The sequence below is a fragment of the Meriones unguiculatus genome, chromosome 2 (genome assembly GCF_030254825.1).
Source record: "Meriones unguiculatus strain TT.TT164.6M chromosome 2, Bangor_MerUng_6.1, whole genome shotgun sequence".
In the NCBI taxonomy this organism is placed as follows: Eukaryota; Metazoa; Chordata; class Mammalia; order Rodentia; family Muridae; genus Meriones; species Meriones unguiculatus.
In genome coordinates, this window is record NC_083350.1 from 94,888,904 (window position 1) to 94,911,791 (window position 22,888).

The 22,888-nt window shown below is 47.5% G+C and overlaps 1 protein-coding gene across 3 annotated transcripts in view; it reads right to left on the bottom strand.

Annotated features, from left to right (window-relative positions):
* Stab2 (stabilin 2) overlaps positions 1 to 22,888 on the bottom strand; it is a 169,786-nt gene that overhangs the window by 10,025 nt on the left and 136,873 nt on the right. For 2 of the 3 annotated variants that reach the window (XM_060377857.1, XM_060377856.1), the window contains 14 exons: positions 21,415 to 21,561; positions 20,696 to 20,836; positions 19,102 to 19,161; positions 17,939 to 18,115; positions 16,442 to 16,531; positions 15,962 to 16,108; positions 14,376 to 14,432; positions 12,312 to 12,441; positions 10,230 to 10,379; positions 8,657 to 8,761; positions 7,352 to 7,459; positions 4,767 to 4,960; positions 3,521 to 3,662; positions 2,315 to 2,448 (listed from right to left, as the gene is read on the bottom strand). In XM_060377857.1, the coding sequence (XP_060233840.1) occupies positions 2,315 to 2,448; positions 3,521 to 3,662; positions 4,767 to 4,960; positions 7,352 to 7,459; positions 8,657 to 8,761; positions 10,230 to 10,379; positions 12,312 to 12,441; positions 14,376 to 14,432; positions 15,962 to 16,108; positions 16,442 to 16,531; positions 17,939 to 18,115; positions 19,102 to 19,161; positions 20,696 to 20,836; positions 21,415 to 21,561 (1,782 nt within the window). The remainder of the gene's footprint in view (positions 1 to 2,314; positions 2,449 to 3,520; positions 3,663 to 4,766; positions 4,961 to 7,351; positions 7,460 to 8,656; positions 8,762 to 10,229; positions 10,380 to 12,311; positions 12,442 to 14,375; positions 14,433 to 15,961; positions 16,109 to 16,441; positions 16,532 to 17,938; positions 18,116 to 19,101; positions 19,162 to 20,695; positions 20,837 to 21,414; positions 21,562 to 22,888) is intronic. The other variant, XM_060377858.1, reaches the window with a different exon arrangement.

The following is a 22,888-nucleotide window of genomic DNA, read 5'->3' on the forward strand; positions in this document are numbered from 1 at the left end:
AAATCCTTGCCAGATAATTAAGATGAATGAGGCAAGCAAGAGGTGATAATATTTGCCCCAGGAAGCATAATCATCTTCAAAACCCCCAGTGCCAGGCATGGAAACCTTGTCTCCAACTGTTGATCAGTGGAGTCTCAGAGACTCCCCAGATAGTACATGCTTTTCTCATTGCTCTTGGTTGTCTCCAAGGACCTGAAGGTAAGCCCCCACTGCTGAAGACATGGTATACTTTGGACACAGGACTTGGAAATGACTTGGAGACCTCCTTCCTGAGGACTAGCTCTTACAGTGTTGGAAGGTGCTGCATAAACTGCCAAGGCAAAAAAGCTATCAGTAGTGCTACCCAGTTTTACAGCTTTCCAGCCACGACAACTAGCATGGCAAGACATTTCCAGAGGAACAGTGATGGCACTAACATCCTGGAGGAAACCGACAGCTGTGTACTCAGAGTTAGGACCCCGCTGACAGGAGCTGTAAACCTAGCCTACCTGTGGCTGCTGAGGTCATGGACACTGGAGGAGAACCCACCACAGCCGCTTTCTTGAACTGGTCTAATTTCTAACCGAGCTCTATATACTTATTACACTTCAGCATAGCTCTCGCGCTTCCTTCTTGTCACATCAGATGGAGACTATTACAGAGACCTATAACTGATTGAGATGCAAACAACAAGTGGATATGGGTTGGTACATCTATAACACAACTTTGATACCTAAGGCTTAGTGGAAGAGGGGACAGAAAGACCCTCAGAGCCAGAGGACCAGGACATCTGCTGAGAGAAAAGAGGCTTCTATATATGACAGTGAATCTTCACCTAGGACCTCACAATATGGTTGCCTAAACAAGACCTGCATGACGATAACAGCAGTTGACATGACGATGTGAAGAAGAGACATCACACAAGGTCCCTCCCCTCAATCAATAGGCACAAGCAGTTAATGGCTGCTGAGAAAGGGAGAATCAGTCTTCTCCAGGATGAGCTGCCTGATAAGTTCCCCAACCCCATGTGGTCAGTCCCAAACAAATACTCATACGAGCAACACTAAATAGGCTCAGTTGTGTGTGTGTGTGCGCGCGTGCGCGCGTGTGCGTGCGTGTGTGTGTGTGCTTGTGTAACAACCATTAAGGAAGAGGTCATGAATTTGAGGAGTGTCGAGGACAGGGGAAGAGTTGGTGGCAGAGAGGAAGGGTGCAAATGGTGCAAATATGGCACTTAGGTATGAAATTCTCAAAAAGTTATTTTTAAAAAAGATGATTGAGGGGCTAGAGAGATGGCTCAGAGGTTAAGAGCACTGGCTGCTCTTCCAGAGGTCCTGAGTTCAATTCCCAGCAACCACATGGTGGCTCACAGCCATCTATAATAAGATCTGGTGCCCTCTGCTGGCCTGCAGGTGTACATGCAGGCAGAACATTGTATACATAGTAAATAAATATATCTTTATTAAAAAAAAAAAAGGATGATTGAGGCAAAATAAAGTAAGGGGTCAAAGTCATAAAGCCATCACCTAGAAGTCCCAGATGGAGCCAGTGTACCCCACATCTCTCAGTAATCAAAAGCTGAGCTCTGTCTGCACACCATACTACATCAATCCTGTACACATACCAGGACATGTTTCAGTGGCTGGATGACAATAAGCAAGACCCAGACCCTCCCAGAAGCCTGATCCTTGCATGGAAGGCTTCATTCTGTGGGTAGGTCTGAAGAAAGGTAGTAAGCTCTTGCTGTGATGGAGGCTGGAGGAAGGGTCCGAAATTCAGATCACGAGGCTCATATTCCTGCAGCTAGTGAAAACCACCAGCAGACTGCTTCTTAGAGTTGGCTTTTCCACGTGGTGGAGCTTCTGTTTCCAGAGAGCAGCCATTCCTCCCTCTGGGCTGGAAGCCTGCTGTCTCCAGGACTTCCTTTTGCGGATTCCCTAGAGCCCTGGCTGTTTGTGAGTTCAGGGAGACCCTGCCTAGGCTGTGGCTATGAGCTTTCCTGGCATTCCCCTGTGATGTTTGCTCTTCACCCTGCCTCCTGGATGACAACGGATATTTCATTTAACCTTTCTGAGCCCCAGTTTCCTTATGTGTAAAACTGGAGGAGTAACACCTACCTCCAGGGATGTGGTAAGTATGCCAACACCACAGCCTACACAGTGCTGGGACATGGCAGATGCCTGACTTTAGACATGATGAACTGTTATTGCTCAGGAGTCTCTTGTGCTTGCTTCCAAAAAGCCAGTCACCCGAGTTTCCTCCAGCTTTAGAGGAGGCTGCCTGCACACCCTCCCTGTTGGCTCTGCCTGAAGTGTCTGCTTAACTAGAAACCCACCTTCTGGGCATAGGCGAGCTGGTTGTAGGTGGCTATGGATGCAGCTTCCTTGGCACAGGCCTCTTTGGCTTTGTTGAAGGTCAGTTTGTACTGGCCCAGTGGGGAGCGTAGATGGAACACGCCGACAGTGGTGTCTAGAAGAGGAGAGAGATTATGAAGTCAGCCTGCTTGGCCGGCAGAGAGGCAAGCAAAAGACTTAGAAGGACTTCTATGGCAGAGGGCAACTGTAGCCCAGGCTGCTTTGGGAAGCCATTTCTCCCAACTGTAGTCCAGGGAACACTGGGAAGCCACTTCTCCTCCAAGTTATGTGATAGCACATCATTTGAAATAAGTATTCTTTTTAGTCATAAAAATAGGGCTGGAGAGATGGCTTAGCCGGGAAGGGAACTGGATGTTCCTTGAGAGCAGTGCACACAGCAGCTGTGATCCATCAGGAGGTGTATCTGATGCCCCCATCATCATGTGCAGAACGCTTAACAGGTAGAGTGGATGGATAAACAACTGTAGCATAGCTGCTATTGAGTTATGAAAGAAAAAACAAGCAAACTAACAACAACAACAACGAATATCTCTAAGTTGACCAGGCCAATAAAGCAGCCAAACACCCAGAGACCTGCAGTCAGTTCGGGTAGGACACAATGCACGTAACTTGGGTCGCTCTGGAAACCGCTGTAGTCCCTCTCTGCTCTGGCTCTGACTGTATGGACTCTGTGATTTTCCTCTATGGGATTTCCACATGGGAAATTTCTGATGGGCCTCTGTATGGTGGCCCTTTACTTTCCTGTGTGTTTTATGAACTTGTGACCTTATTATACACCATTCAGATCATCCTCAGAAGTGCCTGTGGCACACGCCAGTCACTGTGGGAGGTGCACAGGGTGGCTAGGAAAGTGCTGCGTGAGTGAAAGCCTGTTCTTTCTTGTTGAGCACCTAAGCTGCACTTCCCCGATTCAACTCCAGCCAAAGGCTGTGGGGGTTAGCAACAGGGGCAAGGAAAACACTGGGAAGGTCCTTCCAGGCCCTAGTTCTAGCCTTCAAGGACAATTGTGTTGATGCTCCTGTCTCACTGGGTCTGGATAGTGCCTGGATTCTTTAGATTCTTTAGTTTCTGTTTCTGTTTTTGTTTTTTTCTTTTCCGTCTTTCTTTTCTCTTCTGCATATAGCCCTCACCCAAGCCTGAAAAGAAAGGGTCTCAGCCACACTGACCCTGGAAGTGAAGGTCCACACAGTCGGCATCTGGGTGGCACTGTCCGTTGTCCTGTAAGCAGCGGTCGAGGGGCAGCTGCTCGGGCTCACAGTCCAGCCCATCCCCCACATAGTGGCTCTTACATTTACAATTGTGCTTGCCCTGTGGAAAGAGGATGGGAAGAGTGACGACCCCCCCCCCCCCCCGCATTCCCCATGGTCCCAGGGACCAGAGGACAGCCATCTGAGCACAGGAGCAGCTCATAAAGACCATGCGGTAGATAGGCCCTGTGAGCAGGCAGAATAAATCTTGTCTTACTCTTGGGCAGGCTCATGGTGAGAGGCTGCCATCCTCAGCATAAATGTTGCTTTTCAGAGAGCCTCTCCCTCCAAAGCAGCTTGCAGGAAGCAGCTGTTGACTGCCATTGCAAGACACAGGCCCTGTCTCTCTGTTCGTGGCCTTTTTTGCTCTGTGCCAGGGCTGTGTATTGATTTTGTGCTAAGTGCCCCCCTTTTCCTTTCTCTACTTGTGCATATGCTCTTAGAATGCAGGGACCCTGACTTTTTCTTTTGTCCATATCCCTGACACCTGCTACAGCCCATAATTGTTTTGTGACCACTGTTCCAATCAGAGAATGTCCTTATTTAATCTTACAAACCCTGTGATGTCTCTGTAATTAGACCTGCGTCACGTGAGGAAATTGAGGCCCAGAGACATCAAGTGATCAGTCTCCAGCCTCACAACATACATGGTCAGAGCTAAGTCTCAAAGGCTGCCCGACTCCAGGTCTCTGTTTGTAACTGGTACAGGCATCATTTCCCACCAGAAAAATGGGGCACTGACTCCATTCCTAAAAGACTGGAGGAAGTGTCACTTTCATGCCATTTGTTACCAGCTTTTTGGTTTTAATGAGCTCTAGATTTGGAGTCATGACAGACTTAAAGGAAAGCCGGAAAGGCAGCATCCTGTATGGCCGGTCTGCTTCCCTTAATGTGAGTGGGTATCTCATCTAGCTCTAGTAGAAGTTAAGAAGTGATGTTGGTAGAGTCCTATTAGCTAAACAATAGACTGTACCTGGATTTCACTAAACTTGACTCTGTGAGGATACAAAATTGCATCAACAATGACTTTTATAAGAAACACGCCAGGGTGGGAAGATAGTGTAGCAGAGGCCAGAGGGGAAGCTGAGCCCAGGGAGCTGAGGACAGCAGGCTGAACTGAGCACAGAGGGCTGCTAGTCATGTGTCCCCGGGAACTGGGACTCACTGGGCCAGTCATCCTGCAGGTAGCATGCTCATGACATCCACCGTTGACACCGTCTGCACAGGGGTCTATCTCTGTGCAGCTGTGACCATCTCCCTTGTAGCCTTTCTTGCAGCTGCAGGAGACTTGTGTGCCATTCTGGGAACATTTGGCGACCTTTGCACAGCCCCCGTTGTTCTGTTTGCAGAAATCCACAACTGCAAGAGAAAGAGTAGAGGGCTTCATAGACCACTGTCAGGGGCTACCAGTCAGCTTTCTACAGTGAATGGCAAGGGGGCAAACACATTCTCATATGTCCACGTCTTTGGTGTTCCCAGTCTGTGGGCTCTCTGCCAGTTTGTATAGGATCCATAACACCCTTATGACAGACAGGCTGACAGGCTTGGCACATAATGATAGGATAGCTTTGATAATAATCTTCAGAATGAATTGGGTTTTTAATGTTAGGACTCTCTCTCTCTCTCTCTCGCTCTCAGTTGTGTATGTGTGTCCTAGTTACCTTGACACAGCGTAGAATCATTTGAGCCAGTCTCAGTTGAGGGACTGCTCAGATTCAGATCTGATTGACTAGTGGCCATGACCGTGAGAGACTGTCTCGATTGATGATTAATACAGGAAGGTGCAGCTTTGCCCACTGTGGGTGGCACCATCCTTAGGCAGGTGGGTCTGGTCTGTCTGAGAAAGCTGACTGACCATAAGCCAGTGAGAGAGACAGGTGTGAGACACTCCTCCATGGTTTTTGCTTAGTCCCACTTGGGTTCCTGTCCTGATTTCCTTCACTGATGGATTATGGCCTCAAAATATAAGACAAAAATCCCTCTTTCCCTGTCAAGCTGTTTTTGGTCAGTGTTTTTAGCACCATAAAGGCAAACTAGAACAGTGTGTGTGAAGGGTTAAGGTTAGTACAATAAGGGACATCTTGTGAGAAAGACATTTCCAGCTCTGCTTGCTCTACAGGGTCAGTCTTGGAGTGCTTGCTTGACCTGACAAAGGTAAAGAAGGTAGAGTGTGAAGGGCTGGGTTTGGTCTTGCTGGGTTTTGTTTGTTCTTAGGGACTTTGTTTTCATAATCTCCAAACTTCAGCCAAATATAATCTATCTGGAGCTGTAGGAACAGCTGGGAAGTTGCCTTATTTCTTTTGCCTGCTCTTATGCTTGGAGTCACTTGAGGCCCTTGAAACTCTGAGAGCATAAACACGAAGCCAAGAGCCTCCTGGTGGATAGTCAGGTAGAGTGAAGGAGCTGGGCCTCTGCTGCCATTGTTGGGTATAGACCCATTCCATTCTGGAATGCCTTGCAGAAGGGTACAAAAGGGCAAACATGGCAAGATCTATTGCTTATAAAGTATATTTCTTGGTACAAAAAATTTTTTTTTAATAGGGCTTGCTGCCAGAGACACAGATTTTATTCTTTTGTTTATTTATTTTATGTATATGAGTACACTATCTGCATGTACACCTGCTTGCCAGTAGAGGGCATCAGATCCTGGTATAGATGGTTGTGAGCCACCATGTGGTTGCTGGGACTTGAACTCAGGACCTTTGGAAGAACAGACAGTGCTCTTCACCACTGAGCCATCTCTCCAGCCCTTGGTACAAGGTTTTAATCATAGAAAACTTCAGGAAACAATGAGGCTGAGACTACTACACCACTCCCTTCTTTTTCTGTTGTAAACAGAGTTGCAGATGGAATGTGTTATGGTGTGTCTAACAAGATGGCAGCATTTCCCAGCTCTCTTGCAGCTAGGTATGACATATGATGAGTGCCAGCCAATAGGGGGGGAAAAGATCTTATTTTTAGCAATTTTTGGATTGTGTTCTTAAAGGGATGAAGATTTCCTTCTTCATTTTCCTTCTCTAAGCAATACCCTAGGTATGCTGGCTCTGAAGACCTCCTTTTGAACTGCTACACAAGACAGAATAACTATTTATTTTGTTCGTGCGCCTTCAGACTTGAGGCTCCGTGTGCTCAGCACACATCTACATCACTGTGGACTGACAGCGCTGGTGCAGGGTGTAACAGCGGGGGAGGGCCTGCCTAGCATTGGAAACACTCTGGGTTTATTCCCACTGACAGACAGCCAATGGGGGCTGGAGGATATGTAGTCTTTAGTCTTAACTTTTTCATCTTAATGCTGTACTCAGCTTCTGAATTTTTGAAGCAAGACTGATTGCTTGTCGAGTTAAAAAAAATACTATAGGCCAGGTGGTGGCAGCACACACCTTTAATCCCAGCACTCAGGAGGCAGAGGTAGGCAGATCTCTGTGAGTTTGAGGCCAGCCTGGTCTACAGAGTAAGTTCCAGGACAGCCACAACTACACAATGAAATCCTGTCTTGAAAAACCCAAACCAAACTAAACCAAAACCAAACTATAAAATACAGGGCATCTTGTTTTGTGAAGCAATTAAAAAAAATGTAAAACCATGCTTGGGAGGTAGGCAAGGCGACTGTGAGCCAACTACTGATGAAATTGAGTCCTAAGGAGGATAGGCATTGGTACAGAGACCCACACAGGAAGTAGACAATGAAGCAGCGGGGAGCCTAGCCATTGTGACTACACCCGACTCCAAGCACGAAGGGGGACTCACCTGTGCACGTGAGTCCATCACCCTCATAATTCAAGTGGCACATGCATGTGTTGTTCTCCGCACAGGTGGCATGCTCAGAACAAGGAGGCGTGCACACTGGAAACACAGCTGCAAAGAAAGAGGCCTCCCTTCATCCTGCGCCCCACTCGGCAGAGTCAGCCTCACCTATGCCGTCTTCCCAGAAGTCTTATCAGATGTTTTGTAAATGGTAGAAAGATGGGGTGCTTACTAAGGACCCTCCTACCTCATTCAGATACGTCTGCAAAGCGGTTCAGACTATAATGCATTATCATGTAACAGGTTGCCTTAATGGCAACTATTTAAAACCTTGCAAGCAGGGATGAACCTGGCCAATAGACTCTTTTGCTCTAAGGACATGGGATACCAGGCAGAGAAGGTTAAATTGAAGAGGAATGTCACTGTCTTCCAAGGTCACCTATGAGCTGGGGCAAAGTCTTTGATGATCAGATGGGGATGTGGTGAGCACAGGCAGCCTAAAGTTGAGGGGTATTTTGGTGGGTGGGCAGGGATAGAAGCAAAGCCAAACATACTGTGGGAACCACTGAAGCCCATGCAAGAGCCTAGTGACACCAATATGACTCTAGGGAGAAACTGATTTAGGCAGAGTGATTTGGCCTTAAAATCTTAGAACTTTGGGTCTCTGAAAACAGAAAAGCACGGATCAAGACTGTGATGGCGACAACAACCTCAGTAATAATGGAAGCAACTGTGCTTCATACAGCAGATAAACTCAGGGAAACTCGGAGCCATCCCAGCCACCCTTCCCTTGCAGGTACACCTTTCTACAGATGAGCAAGGTGAGCTGCCCAAGGCCATTTGTGCAGTAAGGGGCAGACTCCAGACCACGTCCTGATCTCAGGACCCCAGGGACCAAGTTGTCCTGACCACTGATTTTTGTCATCATGCATTTGGGTCCAAGTTCATCATAATGACCTATTTTCACTGCATGGGCTTTATAGTTGAGTAAAATCTTTTCACCAAGTTTTCTTCCAACCCACCAACCTCTTGAGGTTCAGGGAACAGTTCAAATCAGGGTTTACAGGTATTTACTGTTCACACCTATGGATGCAGGTGGGAACACCTGCACTATTTACAGGTGCAGGTGGGAACACTCACTCCGTTTACAGGTGCAGGTGGGAACACTCACTCCGTTTACAGGTGCAGGTGGGAATCCCCTCACTGTCATTGTCTGAGCTATAACTCAGAAACGCTCCCTCACCAGCCCTCCCTCAATAGAGGCCCTGTAGTCAAGGCTAGCAGTGGCTGGGCATTTCTCCAACAGACCTGTATGAATGTCACAGAAGCGACCTGTCCACCCTGTTTCACAGAGGCACTGTCCGGAGCCTGTGACCCCCTCGTCACACTGTCCATGCTCTGAGCAGCCACAGGCTGTAACAGAAAGCAGAATGTGCAGTGATTGGTGAGCAGCAGTGACATCTGGCCAGCCCCACTGACTGTGTGCCTGCTGCTGGGCACTGTCAATGCGAGGGCCACAGGCTTCTCCCACAGTTCTCGTTTATCTTCCTCAATATTCCAAAGATGACTTATCCACAGGCTGCGCACAGGAAACTCACAGTAGACAGGAAGGCCCTGTTTTCACAGGGCTTACAGAGCATGGCAATGAGTGTCATGAAGGCAGAAGTAGAGTGCTATAGGGCATGTCACAGAGCAGATGGGGTGACAAGTCCACTGTGGGCTCTTGCTTGAGAAATCTACTTAAAAAGATAATTTTAAGCCATGCTCCCGCTCTGCTGCTTAGCACTTCGGCATGGCTGTGCCAGCCCAGGTCACCATCTCTAGCCCCAGCCTCTATGGCTGCTTCAGCCTGCCCAATGACCCCATGTTAACACTGCTCTCCTACAGCGTGCACCCCACGGGGCTCTCATGGGATCCATTTTAATCTGTTCCCGCCGTTCCCTGGCCACCTGGCCTGTCACACGAACAACAGATGCTGGCCAGCTTTCCGTGGTCTGGAATGCCCCACGTGTGCTCCCGCTCCTGGTGAGCTTCAGGCTTCCTTTCCTTTCTCTCTTCCCCTTCCTTCCTACTCTTGCTGTTTCAGGCAGGTCAAGCCCACTCGACCTCTGCATTTGCTTTCCATCATTCAGGAAAGCCACTTCGGTTTGCACAGTACGGTGACCTCTGGTGACACAGGCCACTCAAATGTTAACCAAAATGAAAATTTCAGTTCCTCCTCACAGATTCTGGGTGCTCAGTGGCCCTGTGTGGTGAGTGAAGACAGAACATCTCCAGCATTGCTGCAAGTTGTGTCTGTCTGCTCTTGAGATGGCTGCAAGCTCAGATTCTCTGTGTGGGTTCTTTTGTTCAGATCTGTTACTTGCTTACACACCTACACAGCACTTATAACTATTTCCATCTCTCTACACTCTTTGATGAGGGCTGGCTTGTCCGTAGACCCCCTCTAACTAACCTTTGTATTCCTAAACTGTAGGGCATTTCCAAGCTGGCAGGTGCATCACTTAATCTCTTCCTGCCTCAGTTTCTTCATCAACATCAGTTCCTACCTCAAAGGTTGTGTTAAGGACTGAATGGAAAACGGAATATGCCTGGCACCTGATGGGCACTTGATAAATGCCAGTGGTCACCATGTGTGTGCAGAATGACTCAGTGAGTGGTATGGCTCAGGCACAGGTTCCTTCAGTGACCACAAGTTTCAACTGTAGAAGTGAGGCTCCTTCAAGGAATGAATACTAGGATGACATCCAAGGAGGGAAAAGGCAGACAGAGCAGTGGGTAGGAGAAAGCCAAAGCGGCTACTCCCAGGTCAAGTGGGTAGGATGGATTAGGACAGGACACACAGCAGCAAGCAGGCTACCACAGGTGAGTGGCCACATACGCTGACAGTCAGGCCCGAATCTCCCCGGCGCGCAGAGCTCGCAGGCTGTCCCATTGAAGCCAGGGTGGCACTGGCACTGTCCTGTGGCTGAGTACAGATTATGGCAGATGCCCCGGTTATTACATGGTGTGTCCGGTCCTCCAGGGCAGGCTGGAAGGAAAACAAAACAACGGTGACCACACAGACGAGGGCAGCCCAGCATTGCTGTACACAACTGTTAATTCTGACAGCCCCTCGGTGCCCCTGGGTGTCAGCACACATACAGGGTGAGCACTGGCATATGGGGCCTGAGTATCATGTGCCTGATCTGACTCCACCTTGGCATGGGCTGAACTGTATGATATAACTGGGTCAGGAGACCCAGGCTTGAGAAGGCCTGTGCCGAGTAAGGAACCTACTCTGAGCTTTAGTTTTCTGTAGCTCTAGGTGCTGGTGGTGATGACAATAATGACGATGACGACTTGCCAGCTTCACCACATCATTACTGTGAAGGACAGATGGCATTTTCTGGGAATATTTTTTTTTTGTTTATTTGACAAAGTCTTATGTATCCCAGGCTGGCCTTGAACTTGCTGTGCAGTCAAAGCTTAACTGGAACTTTCGATCCTCCTGCCTCCACGTCCTGAGTGCTGGGGAGACAAGTGTCTGTCTCCACATCTCATATGCTGTGCAGAGACTCAAACCTAGGACCTTGAACTCTTCAAGGGAGAGTTCTGCCAACTGAGCTACAGCTCTAGATCTCTGAGTGCGTCTTAACAGCCTGCAGGGATAAGCAGATTAAAAGGTTTCTATTAGTCTTCCAGTAGTGTGGACAGGAGCTGGTGACTAGATTCAGCCGAGAATATTCCTATAGACCAGAGGTTCTCAATCTGTGTGTTTTTGACCCCTTTTGTTGGGGTGGGGGTATGTGAGCCTTTCACAGGGTTCTCATATCAGATGTCCTGCAAATCAGATATTTACATTAAGATTCATAACAGTAGCAAAATTACAGTTATGAAGTAGCAAACATGATGTTTTATTTTAGTTGGGGTTCACCATAATGTGAGGAGCTGTAGTGAAGAGTCACAGCGTTAGGAAGGTTGAGAAGCTCTGCTCTAGACCATGAGTGGAACACCCACAGTAGGGGAAACATCATGGCTTCTATAGTCTGGGACCTGAGCTTCCTTCTTAAGCTTTCCTGAGCTTCTATTTCTCATCTGTTTAAGGGGTGGGCACCAGGGTTGCTCTCAAGGCTGTGTGCAGGTACGTGTGAGCATGCAACAGTATTCCTGCCTGCAGCCAAGTCCAGCAGGTGCGTGAACTCTGCAAGCCTTTGTTCGGCGTTGCTGTGGATGTAATTAGTGACTAGAAGTTGTACCAAGGTTACCAAATTGAAATCACACTCACTTTGACAAGGAGTCAAAGGAGAGAGGACAATGCTATGTACCCTATAACTATGGATGTAAAGGAAGTCATGGTCCACCAAATCCTATCAGAACATCACTTTCAGAGATAGAATCACGTCAAAGTTCTCCTGCAACATTATGGGCATTGAATAGAACCAACAATAAATACTATAGAATACATTTTAAAGCACCAGGGCAAATGCCCATGTTCTAATTTGATTAGTATTACTATTTGTACATTAGTATTTCTGCCCAGGGTCTTATACATGCTGCCAGCATGCTCCACTAAGGCATCTTCCCAAGGCTTCTTCCTGAGACAGGGTCTACCTTGTCTCAGGATTGCCCAGGTAAACAGGGTTGCCCAGGCCGTCCTTGCATGCCTTTACTCTGTAGATGAGGTAGGCCCCAAACTTGTGGTCCTCCTGCTTTAGCCTCCTAACTAGCTGGGATTCGGCCTGTGCTTCTGGCCCTGCTGTGGTCTGATCTTAACCATGGAGGTGGATGTACAGCAGGGTCTCAGGAAAACACAAACTATGCAGATGGCGGTGAGACCAGCATATGACTGTTCCGCGAGCTGGGCTGGGGCCTGGGAATCTGAGGGTGGCGTTTCCCTACCTCCTTAGAACTGGGGTACTTTTAAGAGCCCTGTGGCCCACACCCACCCCTTTAGAATGGCAAGCCGAAAGGGGCGCCTCACCCTCGCAGTCTGGCAGGAAGTAGCCTTTGCAGCACTTTGGGACCTGGATCACCATGGCGCACAGCTGCTGGCAGCCTCCCAGGTCCCTCTTGTAGGGCAGTGGGTTGTAGACGCACTTTTGCTTCACACCCTGCAGGGAGAGAGGGGGTGTGCAGTCGGGCAGTTGCTGCCTCCCTCCACTGGGGTGGGGCTGCGAGGGCTCCAGCGCCTGCCTAGTAAAGGGTCTGGGTACAACCCAGCTTGAAAATGGGAGTTTTAGTATTAAGAAGGATACACTGGCTTCAGGCACCAGATTGGAGCTTTAGTCCTCTGCCCGGGGATGACAGACTTGGGGTCGGGAAGCAGGCCATAGGCAACTGCCTTCGGTTTCCTCAGATCAGTATCAACACATTCTCTCAGACTTAGTGCCTAGTCTTTAGCTAGATACTGGCAATAACCAGTCTGCATACCATTGCTGCCTTTAAACCTTTTAGTCTCACGCTGTGTTTGCTGTGGTTCCGGTCCAGTCTTCACCGGGGTTGTACTTACTGGGGTAAATACTTCTGAACAGCCACTCACCTTGTTCTCTACCCTCACTCTTGCGTATGTATGATGGTAATCTCCTGTCTGCCTTCTCCGTTTGTATCTTCCTTGTCTCTCTCCCCCTAACTTTGCCCCTGGGTATTTTGGGGATCTCAATATTTCTCTATTTCAATCTTTCTTCCTTTTGTACAAAGATTAGGTTTAGTGTAGTCTATAGCTCCTGTAAACCAATTAAATTTTTTTAATTAAAAAAAAAAAGGACTTTCAAGGTAGGCCAAGAGTAAAGAGAGAGGGGCAGAACAGGGGCCCTGACCAGAATTTCTCACCCTTGGAGCTGTTTGCAAATGGAATGATTGCTTGGGGATGGCTGGAGAGAGGCAAATTCCTATCCCACACATCCTCAGCAAGGAAGGGGTGAGATTCACTTTGAATGAGGTGTGTGTGTGTGTGTGTGTGTGTGTGTGTGTGTGTGTGTGTAGGAAAGAGGTTGATGTGGTGCCCTTCTCAGCTGCTCTCCATCTTATGTTCTGAAACTGGATCTCACTGAACCTATAGCTCACTTGCTGGCTGTACGCTATGTCTCCAGGATCTTCCTGCCTCCTTTCCCAGCGTCAGGATTACAGGTAGCAGTTTATGCTTCTAGATTCTTATGTGGGTGCTGTGGGTCTGAAATCAGGTCATCAGGCTTGTGCAGCAAGCACTGTATTAACCGAGCCTTTTCCACAACCATGAAGACTTGTTTTTTGTGGACACCTAACCACTGTGTGTGCTTGCTGGCTGACTGCAAGCTGTACAGCTGAGTCACAGCCCCAGTTCTTTACTTTAGAATAGGTAATAATATTTCTTCATGAGCACTTACTTTATGCCAACCACTTAAGATACACCTCTACTTGAACCTGTGTGTTTTCCTAATTTTTGCATGGAGAACTGATAGCTTACTTTCTTCTATACGGGCACCACTGGCAGGTCATGAACTTGCCAAAGACTACTGGGATCTATCCTCATACCCATGTGCTCCAAGACTTAGCTGTTACTCCACATGGCTTCCTAGTCTTTATTCCTAGCTTTGCTTTCTACCAGCTGTGTGGCCTTGGCCTGATTGTCTTCTTTCTCTGAAATTCACTTCCTCTATCTATACATTTCCCAGCACACAGTAGCTAACAATGGCTACTATTCTTATAATAATTTTCTACTCTCATCTAGTTATTTGTAATTCCATGAACTTTCAGGATAGTTCCTAAAACATGGGCAGTAAACTGACAGGCAGCCTGGGTTGAAAATACGCACCTCACCATATGATACACACTCACACACCCTTACCCATGTGCATGTACGTCTCTACCCATGTACACACACCCCTACCCATGTACATGCACCCCTACCCATGTACATAAAGTCCTATCCATGTACACGCACACCCATCAGAAGACTGAGGTCTGAGAATGAAGTACACAGTCTACGGCCATGCCACCTTGAATGAGTCTGTTCTTGGATGAAAATGTAACATCCCCATGGCCTTGGAATGTCATCATTCATAATTACCTTTGGTTTGCTCCACCGTGGGCATCTGGGAGTAGAGTCACAGCTCCCGCAGTCCCCCTAGTGTGCAATGTGAGAAACCTTAAGATCAAGAATATTGACAATGACGAGGCCATGTCCCTGGCTAGTGTCTGAATGAGCTAGTTAAGAACTTAATCTGGGGCTGGAGAGACAGTTTTGTCAGTAAAGTACTTGCTGCTCAAGTATGAAGACCTGAGTTCAATTCCCAGAAATCACATAAAAATCCAAGCATGATGGTGTGTGCTTGTTGTCCTTGCATGGGTTGGCCAGCCTAGCTGCGTCAGTGAACCCTGGGTTCCAGTGAGAGACCTTGTCTCAAAAAACAAAACAAACCAAAACAGACCAAAACAACAAAAACCCAAGGTGGATGGTTCCCAAGGAATGGCACCTAAGGTTGACCTCTGACTTCGACATGTGCACACACACACACACACACGTCTTAATCTTGATTAAGCCATGGTTATGCTCAAGACTGTAAAAACACACACTTCACTTGCCCTGAAGAATTCCGAAGGTGTCTTGGATGACCATCTGAAAGCAATCCCTTGATGTTCAGAGCTGGGCCCAGGCAATGTGGCGTGGGCATACTCTAGAGTGGGGTATACGGATACAGGCAACTGCATTTTAAGTTAGCTGTGAGACTTTGACCAGTAATTGATACATTTGAACTTTAGTTTTCATAAGGTATAACAGAAGGACAGTATGTCTCGTTGCCATTTGACCGTTGGGGAACTGGTAAGAGAAGCTAATTAGCTGGAAGAAGGTATATATATGCTTTAGACATCAATAAAGTTACACCTGCTAAAACAGGGGGAAACTACGTTCATCTCCCGTCCAAACAGGAATCCGAAAATTGTAGGATATTTCTTAAGCTGTGTAAGAGATGCCAGATATTAACACTGAGCGGTGGCAAGCTCTGCTGTGTAGTCACTCCACTTCAGTTTCCGAGTTTATTGGCGGAGCTGGTAGCGATTCCACTCATTGCTACCAGCGGTTGCTGTGGGGGTCAGATGAGCACTGAGCAGCACAGCTCAAGGCTGGCTTTTATTCACTGGCACCAGCAGGAAGGGTGAGGGGGAACACCTTCTGTACGGTGGAGGGCCACAGCACAGGTTCATTCAGTGTTGCAAACTGAATGAATGGGGAAACGAATGGAGGTGCTTAGGGCATATGTCACATAACAGGATGAACCATTTTTGCTCATTGCCAAGTGTGTCAGTTATATATATGATGCAATCTGGCAGGGATTCAAAAAGACATTTGCTGAATGGGTAAGTGACGGCTGGGTTTGAAAATGATAACATTTGGTACCCAAGGCTAACATTTGGTATCTAAGCTCTGTTTCCTTAGTGACAAAGGAATCGTTGGTGGATGGTGGCTAAGCAAGAATATTCAAGGCCTTCAACTGGCTAAGCAGATGCTTGCTGATTCTGAGTTTGAAGAATGTCATCTATTGGCCCTCATGTCTCTTGGGACCTGGTGATATCATGGCCCTTCCTTGGGGCCCATGCTGTATCACCAACTCTGGACCAACGTTCTTTCACTATTTTGGTAATGTTAGGACTGACCCAAACACTGAAGGTGGTGTAAGTGTCACATCGGCCACCCAGGGTGGGATCCGTTAGCAGGCAGTCAATGCCGTAGGCCACGCCCAGGTCAAACAAGAGCCCCCGCTGTACGATCTTGCACATTTGTCCATTCAGAAGAAGCTCACCCTGAAAGAGAGGGAAGAGAGAGAGGAAAGAGAGAGATATCGACAATCCCTTCCAGACTTCTCTTCCTCCCCAAACCTACAAGACTCAGAACTAAAATAAACAAATAAGCAAACATGTAGGGGACTTTCTGCACCTGTCCTGAGGGCCTGGAATTCCAAGGTATATCAGAAGAGCCATAGCTACCCCTGAAGGCAGTGACTGAACCAGAGAGTGCTGATAATGTAAAACAAAACAAAACACCCCTAAACACACTCGAAGATCCACGGATGCCTTTGAAAATGGGAACAGTTGGAGAAGAGCTTTCACGCTGTGTGATCACCCCATGACACTCACGATGTCACTGCCGGTTCCACACTTCACACTCAGCTCCGAGCCCTGCAGGGTCTTCCAGGCAGCAGACCGAGGGAGGTCCGAAGCCAAAACCTGAGGGAGAGAAGCAGCTGTGCTAATGCCTGGGTTGGGCTGAAGGGCCAGAGAAGCTTCGCCAGCAGAGCAACTTCAAGTGGGAGAGTCCCTGTGAGTTAAAATAACCCAAGCTAAAGCTGTCGTGAGTGTAACTGAAGGCTAGGAGTGACTATGACTTTCTAGGGGCTGGAAGGTCCTTCGGTAGAACAGTCTGTGCTAGCTCTCCACCTGTGCTTGGGCGTCCTGGAAGAGGCTACCTAGGTAAGGTGAAGTCAATGAAAGGATCAGTCGGGTTAGCTGGGAAATGGTTCAGGGTACCTTTTTGGCCAGAAATGTGCTCCTTTAAAAGTTATGTGAGCCAGTCATAGTGGCACCCACGTTTAATCCCCACATTCGGGAGGCAGAGGCAGGCGGATGTAGTGCAACGCTAGCCTAGGCTTGTCTACTTAACGAGTTCCGAGGTTGCAAGAACTACATGAGACCCTGTGTCGATAAAATAAAATAAAAAATAACAAAATGATCTAAAACCTTGACTTGCAAGGACCTTAGAATATGACCTTACTTGAGAACCACAGTCTCTGCAAATATAGTTAATAGTTCGCAAGATGAAATTATCCTTCAGCGGGGTGGGCCTCTAATATGACATAAACGATGTCCTTGGAGGAAGAGGAGAAAATACCATAGCAGGACACTGAGACGCAGGGAAAGATGGAGGCAGATTGCATGGATGCCCCTACAGGCTGAGGAATGTCAGAGGTCGCCAGAAGCTACCAGCAGCCAGAAGAGACTCAGGGAGTAGTCTTCTTCAGGACCCTCTAAGAAATGACCTTGCTACCTTGATGGCAGCAATCTAGCATCCGCTGCTGCGAGGGAATGGCTTTCTGCGGTTCCAAGGCACCTAGCCTGTGGTAATCTGTTATGCAGACCCAGGAAGTCACCGGACACAGTGAGTGAACTGAAGTCAGGGCACTGGCATCTTGGAGTGGATGGCCTCATCTCAGAGTGACTGCATGCCCCTACATGATCCGGCTTCTCTAGGACGCTGAATAGGTCACAGCGCTGACGGCTGATTGCATTAAGATAAATCAGTCGTTTGCTTAGGGATGTTGGGTTGGGGAGTGGTAGAGACCATCTGGAAAAACTTGGTGGTGGGGAGCTTTGTGAGCTGCCCTTCTGCCATATGGAGGGGGACAGTGAAAAGGTGCACAGAGTTGAGGAGGGCTTGGGTCCTCTTGGGTACCGGATGTTGGTCTAGACAACAGAACTAGACCTGGCATACTGCAGTGAGCGACCAAGCATGGCAATCAGACACAGAGGTGTGAAGCTTCCCTCCCTCCCATGGAGGCATGGTGACACATGGTGAACTGTGGGGCGGGGCCCCTCAGTGCTAGATTGTGGATTTCTCCGGGACATTCAAAAGCATACTTTGCTGTCCCGGATCACGTGGAACTTCAGATACTCCTTCAGCTTGTCCTTGTTGTCTTGACTGAACAGGAAGTCCTGCTGCTCCTGGGGCAGGGCTTGGAGGGCTTTGTCCGTGGGCCAGAAGAGAGTGACCGGGGTGTGGATGGGGTCAGTGATGACACTCAGCAAGCCTGAGTCCTGAAACACAGGGCGCCATCCTCTGGCTGGTGTGCACATGTGCTGTGCAGTAAGGCCCCTCCCTGACATGTGGGCAAAGGCCTCTCTGAGCCTATCTCCCCATGACCTGTACTGTGGCTTGTCAGTATTTTTGAAGGTTCCAGAGTGACACAGCCAGAAGACAGAGCATGGCACCCCAACCAATCTGAACCCCATTTCCTTAGAAAGCAAACCAAAAAGTCAAACTCTAGGCTTTTGTTAGTAGGAAAGTACATTTCAATGAATATCTTATTTTTGATACTACTTCTGTTCAAATATTTTAACTTCTCCAAACCAGATTTTTTCTCACATTTCTTTAAAAAACTCTGTAAACTACTGAGATATGTATGCTTGATTATAAAGTTTCTAGGTAAATGTACTTCAAGAAATGCCAAAGTGAACAGAAGCCGCCTTGAGCCCTATGCAGTATGGGAACACCACATAGACTGATTTTTTTTCCCTGTGAAGTAACTTTACGACCTTCATTGAGCCACTGAAAAGCTCGTTAGTTTGCTCTAGAACTGTTTGTCCAAACAGACCCTGTTAAACAGGTACTGGGTTCCTGCTGAGTTCTGGGGATGGGCAGGTGCACATCCTTAGATAATCTCATTTAAAAAGTATTTATTACATTTATTTATTTGTATTTACTGGAGGCTGAGTGCAGAGATCAGAGGATAGGAACTGCTCTTTCCTTATGTCATTTGAGCCCTCAGGATTTTCAGTCTGAACATGTTGGAACCCCCATTTCCAACCTTCTCCCTAGAGAATCTGAGGTGCGGATCTTTTGCGGGTATTGAGAACCTACGGTAGAGAGTACAGAGTGTGCTTTGTGAGGAACCAAGGTTCTTGGAGCTCTTTGGGGACTGATCAGTGTGGGAGTCCACTGGCAGATATAAACACAGGCAAACCTAACAAAGCAGAGGTTCAGGCTGGCTGTCCCCAAGTCTGCTTTCCCCTTAGTGTTTTACCTGTATTAACTTGCTGAATCTGGAATATCCATGGTTTATTGCCACTGTAGTAAGATTTTGCTGCAGAAATAAAGACATAAAGCATTTCATCTTTCACCTGTGTCCAACCATTTGACATTGTGACATGACATCACTGTCTACAAAGTTCATACTGTATGGGAAAGCCAGGCATTACACCTTCCATGACTGGAGAATGGCCCTTGGGAGGTGGCTACTCTCACTCAGGAGACAGAGATTTAAAAACAGGTATAATATAAGTAAGTTTGTCACTTTGTGTTGGGTCACATTTCTGGCTATCCTGGGACACTCTGGAGGCTAAACATGCTGTCTTTAGTTTGCCAGGTACTTTAACACAACCCAACTGCATACAATGATGGTAACACAGCCGGGGTGGCCACTGGCTCATCAGCACTCACAGCAACCTTGTTTCTCTGCTCATGCTTTTCTGCATTACAGAGGCTGGAAAGCTAGACGGAACACCTTCCAGACTCCCTTGCAGCTAGAAGCCCACAGGCAATGCAGGGTCAACCAAACCCAAGCACATGGAGGTCTGTTGGCTGAAAGGAACCAAGTGTGGATGCTAGTCTCTGGGAGTATGATGGTATGGATGTGAGCAGCAGTGCCCTGGGAGGAGAGGCTGGAGAGTGGAATATGAGGAGCTGTAACAGTCAAAATGTTCCTAGAGTAAGGTTAGAGGATCATTTCAGGATTTTCTAGGTTGTTTTGTGTTCACCTGTGTACAACAAAAATTAGACTGCAGCCTCCAAAAGATTTATTCATATACATAATATCTCAATAAACTCCTTTTTGTAAGTGAGGCTTAGTGGATTCTGCCACTTGCAGGGAAGTGGAGTGGCTAATGCCAATAACTACAATGAAGTGTGCCATGTCTGGTGGCCGAGGCCTGTAATCTTAGCTACTTGGGAGTCTGATGCAGGAGAATAAAAAGTTCGAGGCCTTTATCTGGGCTGCAGAAGTGAGTTTAAGAAGACCAGCCTAAGCCAATTAGTAAGACCCTGTCTCAAAGCGGAAAATGAAAAAAGGCTGATTTTGTAGTTCAGGAGGAAGGCATTTTCTTAACATGTACAAAGCCCTAGGTTCAATCCCCAGAACCACAAAAATAAATAAATAAATGAATAAATAGTTAAAACTGTTCTTTCTGTCCATCAAGAAGTTTTATTCCCAGTTTAGTTTTTGTGATATCTAATTATCCACCTTCTTATCCCTCTTTCCTCCCTCTTCCCTCCCTTGTCTTCTTCAAATCTATATAAGGCAACTTTCCCTTGTGGACACTAAAGAAGAACTTATAAAATTATTGATTTATAATTTTTTTTTTTTTGTTAGGAGATAGGTTTCACTACATTGGTATGAAATTCTGGGCTCAAATGATCCTTGTACTTGAACCTGCTGAGACTGTAGGCCACACCACCGCCCCCAGCTAAAACCAACATACTGGTTTAAAGCAGCCTTTGCCTACTTATGTATAACAGGCTTGAAGCAACAGGATCACAATGTAACAGAGTGATGCCTCCAACCAGAGCTGAGCGACGACACACACATAGCACGTGCTGCAGAGTGACAGTGGATTACCTACCAGAACCCTGCCTGAAGCATCTTTGGGGGTGATAAGCAAGTTCTGGGGAGAGAGCAATTTGTCTATGATGTGGATGACTCCGTTGGTGCTGATGACATCACTGGACAGGACCTTTGCCTTGTTGTTTATGTACACGGTATCCTGAAGACAAATGAAACCAGCGAGAGACATGACCACAGAGAACCCACACAACATCCTTCTCCACAGAACTTCTCTGATGTGCCAGCCATCATGGCACACATTACTTATTACGACCCTAAGGAAAATAGAGATGAGAAAGCAGTCTTCACCTGTGAGGTTAACAGGGGATGATACATAAGCGGCTAACCTGGCCGGTTGCTTATTTCAACGGAAAGCTCACAGAAGAAACAGCTCAGGGTTTGCTTCTCACTAGTGTGTCCTTGCCGTCACCCACCCCTCCACTCCATCCGTGCTGCCTGGGGCGGCCCTGCCTCTGAGTCTGAAGTCCAACGCAGCTGCTTTTTGCGATGTGACTTTCGCCTCTTTGAGCTCAGCTTCCGTATTTGGAGAATGGGGACAAGGATGGCGTTTACACCAGGCAGCTGCTGGACGGACTAAGTCAGTGCATGTGAACTCTCCAGCCCTACACTCTGCATGACTTGGTGCTTAGCTGATAGTGCTGCTGCGGTTACTCCAGAGAGGGGAAGGCAGATGTCTGCAGGACGAGGGCGGCACCTTCCTGAGGTGGCTGCTCTTACCTGAGAGACAGAAATGGAAATCGGCTCGCCCTGGAGGGTCATGGCATTTGTGGTCACTTTTAGGTTTTCCAGCAGCAGCTGTTGGCAGGCGACCACATGGTACCGAAGAACCTGGGACATGAGGCCCTGCTCATCCCAGTCTTTAATCTGGAAGAGAAGGCGGGGGTCGGCTACAGGCAGGAGCTTGGAGCTGGAACCTCTTTTTGCTCTAACCTCCTTCCCGTACTGTGAGGAGCTAGTGCCAGGCTTGTGTTGGGAACACAGGGAGACTCTGGTCAGGCAGGGGGTGAATGGCCTCAAGGGCCTCTGGCCCAGCCTGTCACAGTTCTGCTTGAAGGATGCCAGTGTCTACCATGCTCCTCAGAAAAGATTTTTCTTGGGAAACATGCTAGGGGAGAGCATGGGAGGGCCCCTCTTAGAGAAAATTGGAAGAGATTGTGACATATTTCTACTGTGTCACAAGTAGGGGCTGGAGAGATGGCTCAGTGATTAAGAGCACTTGATGCTCTTCCAGAGGACCCAGGTTCAATTCCTAGCACCTACATGGCAGCTCACAACTATCTGTAACTCCAGTTCTAGGGGATCCTTACACAGACATACAAGCAGACAAAGCACCAAAGCACATAAATATAAGTGAGCCTTTAGAAAAAATAAAAGTTCATATTTTAAAATGTAGTGTATTTTGAAAAAAGATACAAAGAATATAATTATGAAGTCACTGTGATAGAAAGACGTTTCACTTTTTTGAGACTTTAAGTTAAAATAACCAAAGGTCAAGTGATTTTAAACATTATTCTGGTGTCTTTGCATTGCTGGTACCCACAATATATGCACAGAGAGAGGAGCGGTGTGTGCGGTGGCTGAGAACAAGTCCCTCCTCCAACACCTCCAGCAATGGGACCTTGGCAAAGTTACTTCCCTCAGTGTCCTCCACTGTAAAATGGGGCTAACACTCAGCTACAAGTCAGACATGAGAATAAACCGGATACGTGTAGGCCAGGCCCCATTATGAGTGTAGTTATCAATATAGGTGATAGTTGTCTAGTAGTATTTTAGGCAATTACTCACAGGACAGCAGTAAACAACAGAGCATAAAGGCTCTGAAGAGTTCTGCAAGTCTAGATCCTATTTTAATTCCTTTAAGTCAGCATCAGTTAGGCCTACTTGTGTTGTTTTTTTTTTTTTTTTTTTTTTTTTTTTTGTTTGTTTTTTTTTTTTTTAAGTCTATAGGGAGTTCTGGATCCCTTGATCACTTGGGACTTCTCCAATTTCTTACTCTGTTTAGACATGCCTTTAGAAAGTCTCTGGCCAGTGGTACCCTGAACCCAATTGCTTTCTCTGGCAGGGGTCCTCACACAGACAAGCAGCTCCTTCTGTTGCTGGTCTGCTCTCTCTGAGCCTAAACCTCTTACACTAACATTACCGCGGTGAGTTTAGGCCTTTCCCCAAGCCCTTCTACAGTGTCCACTCTCGT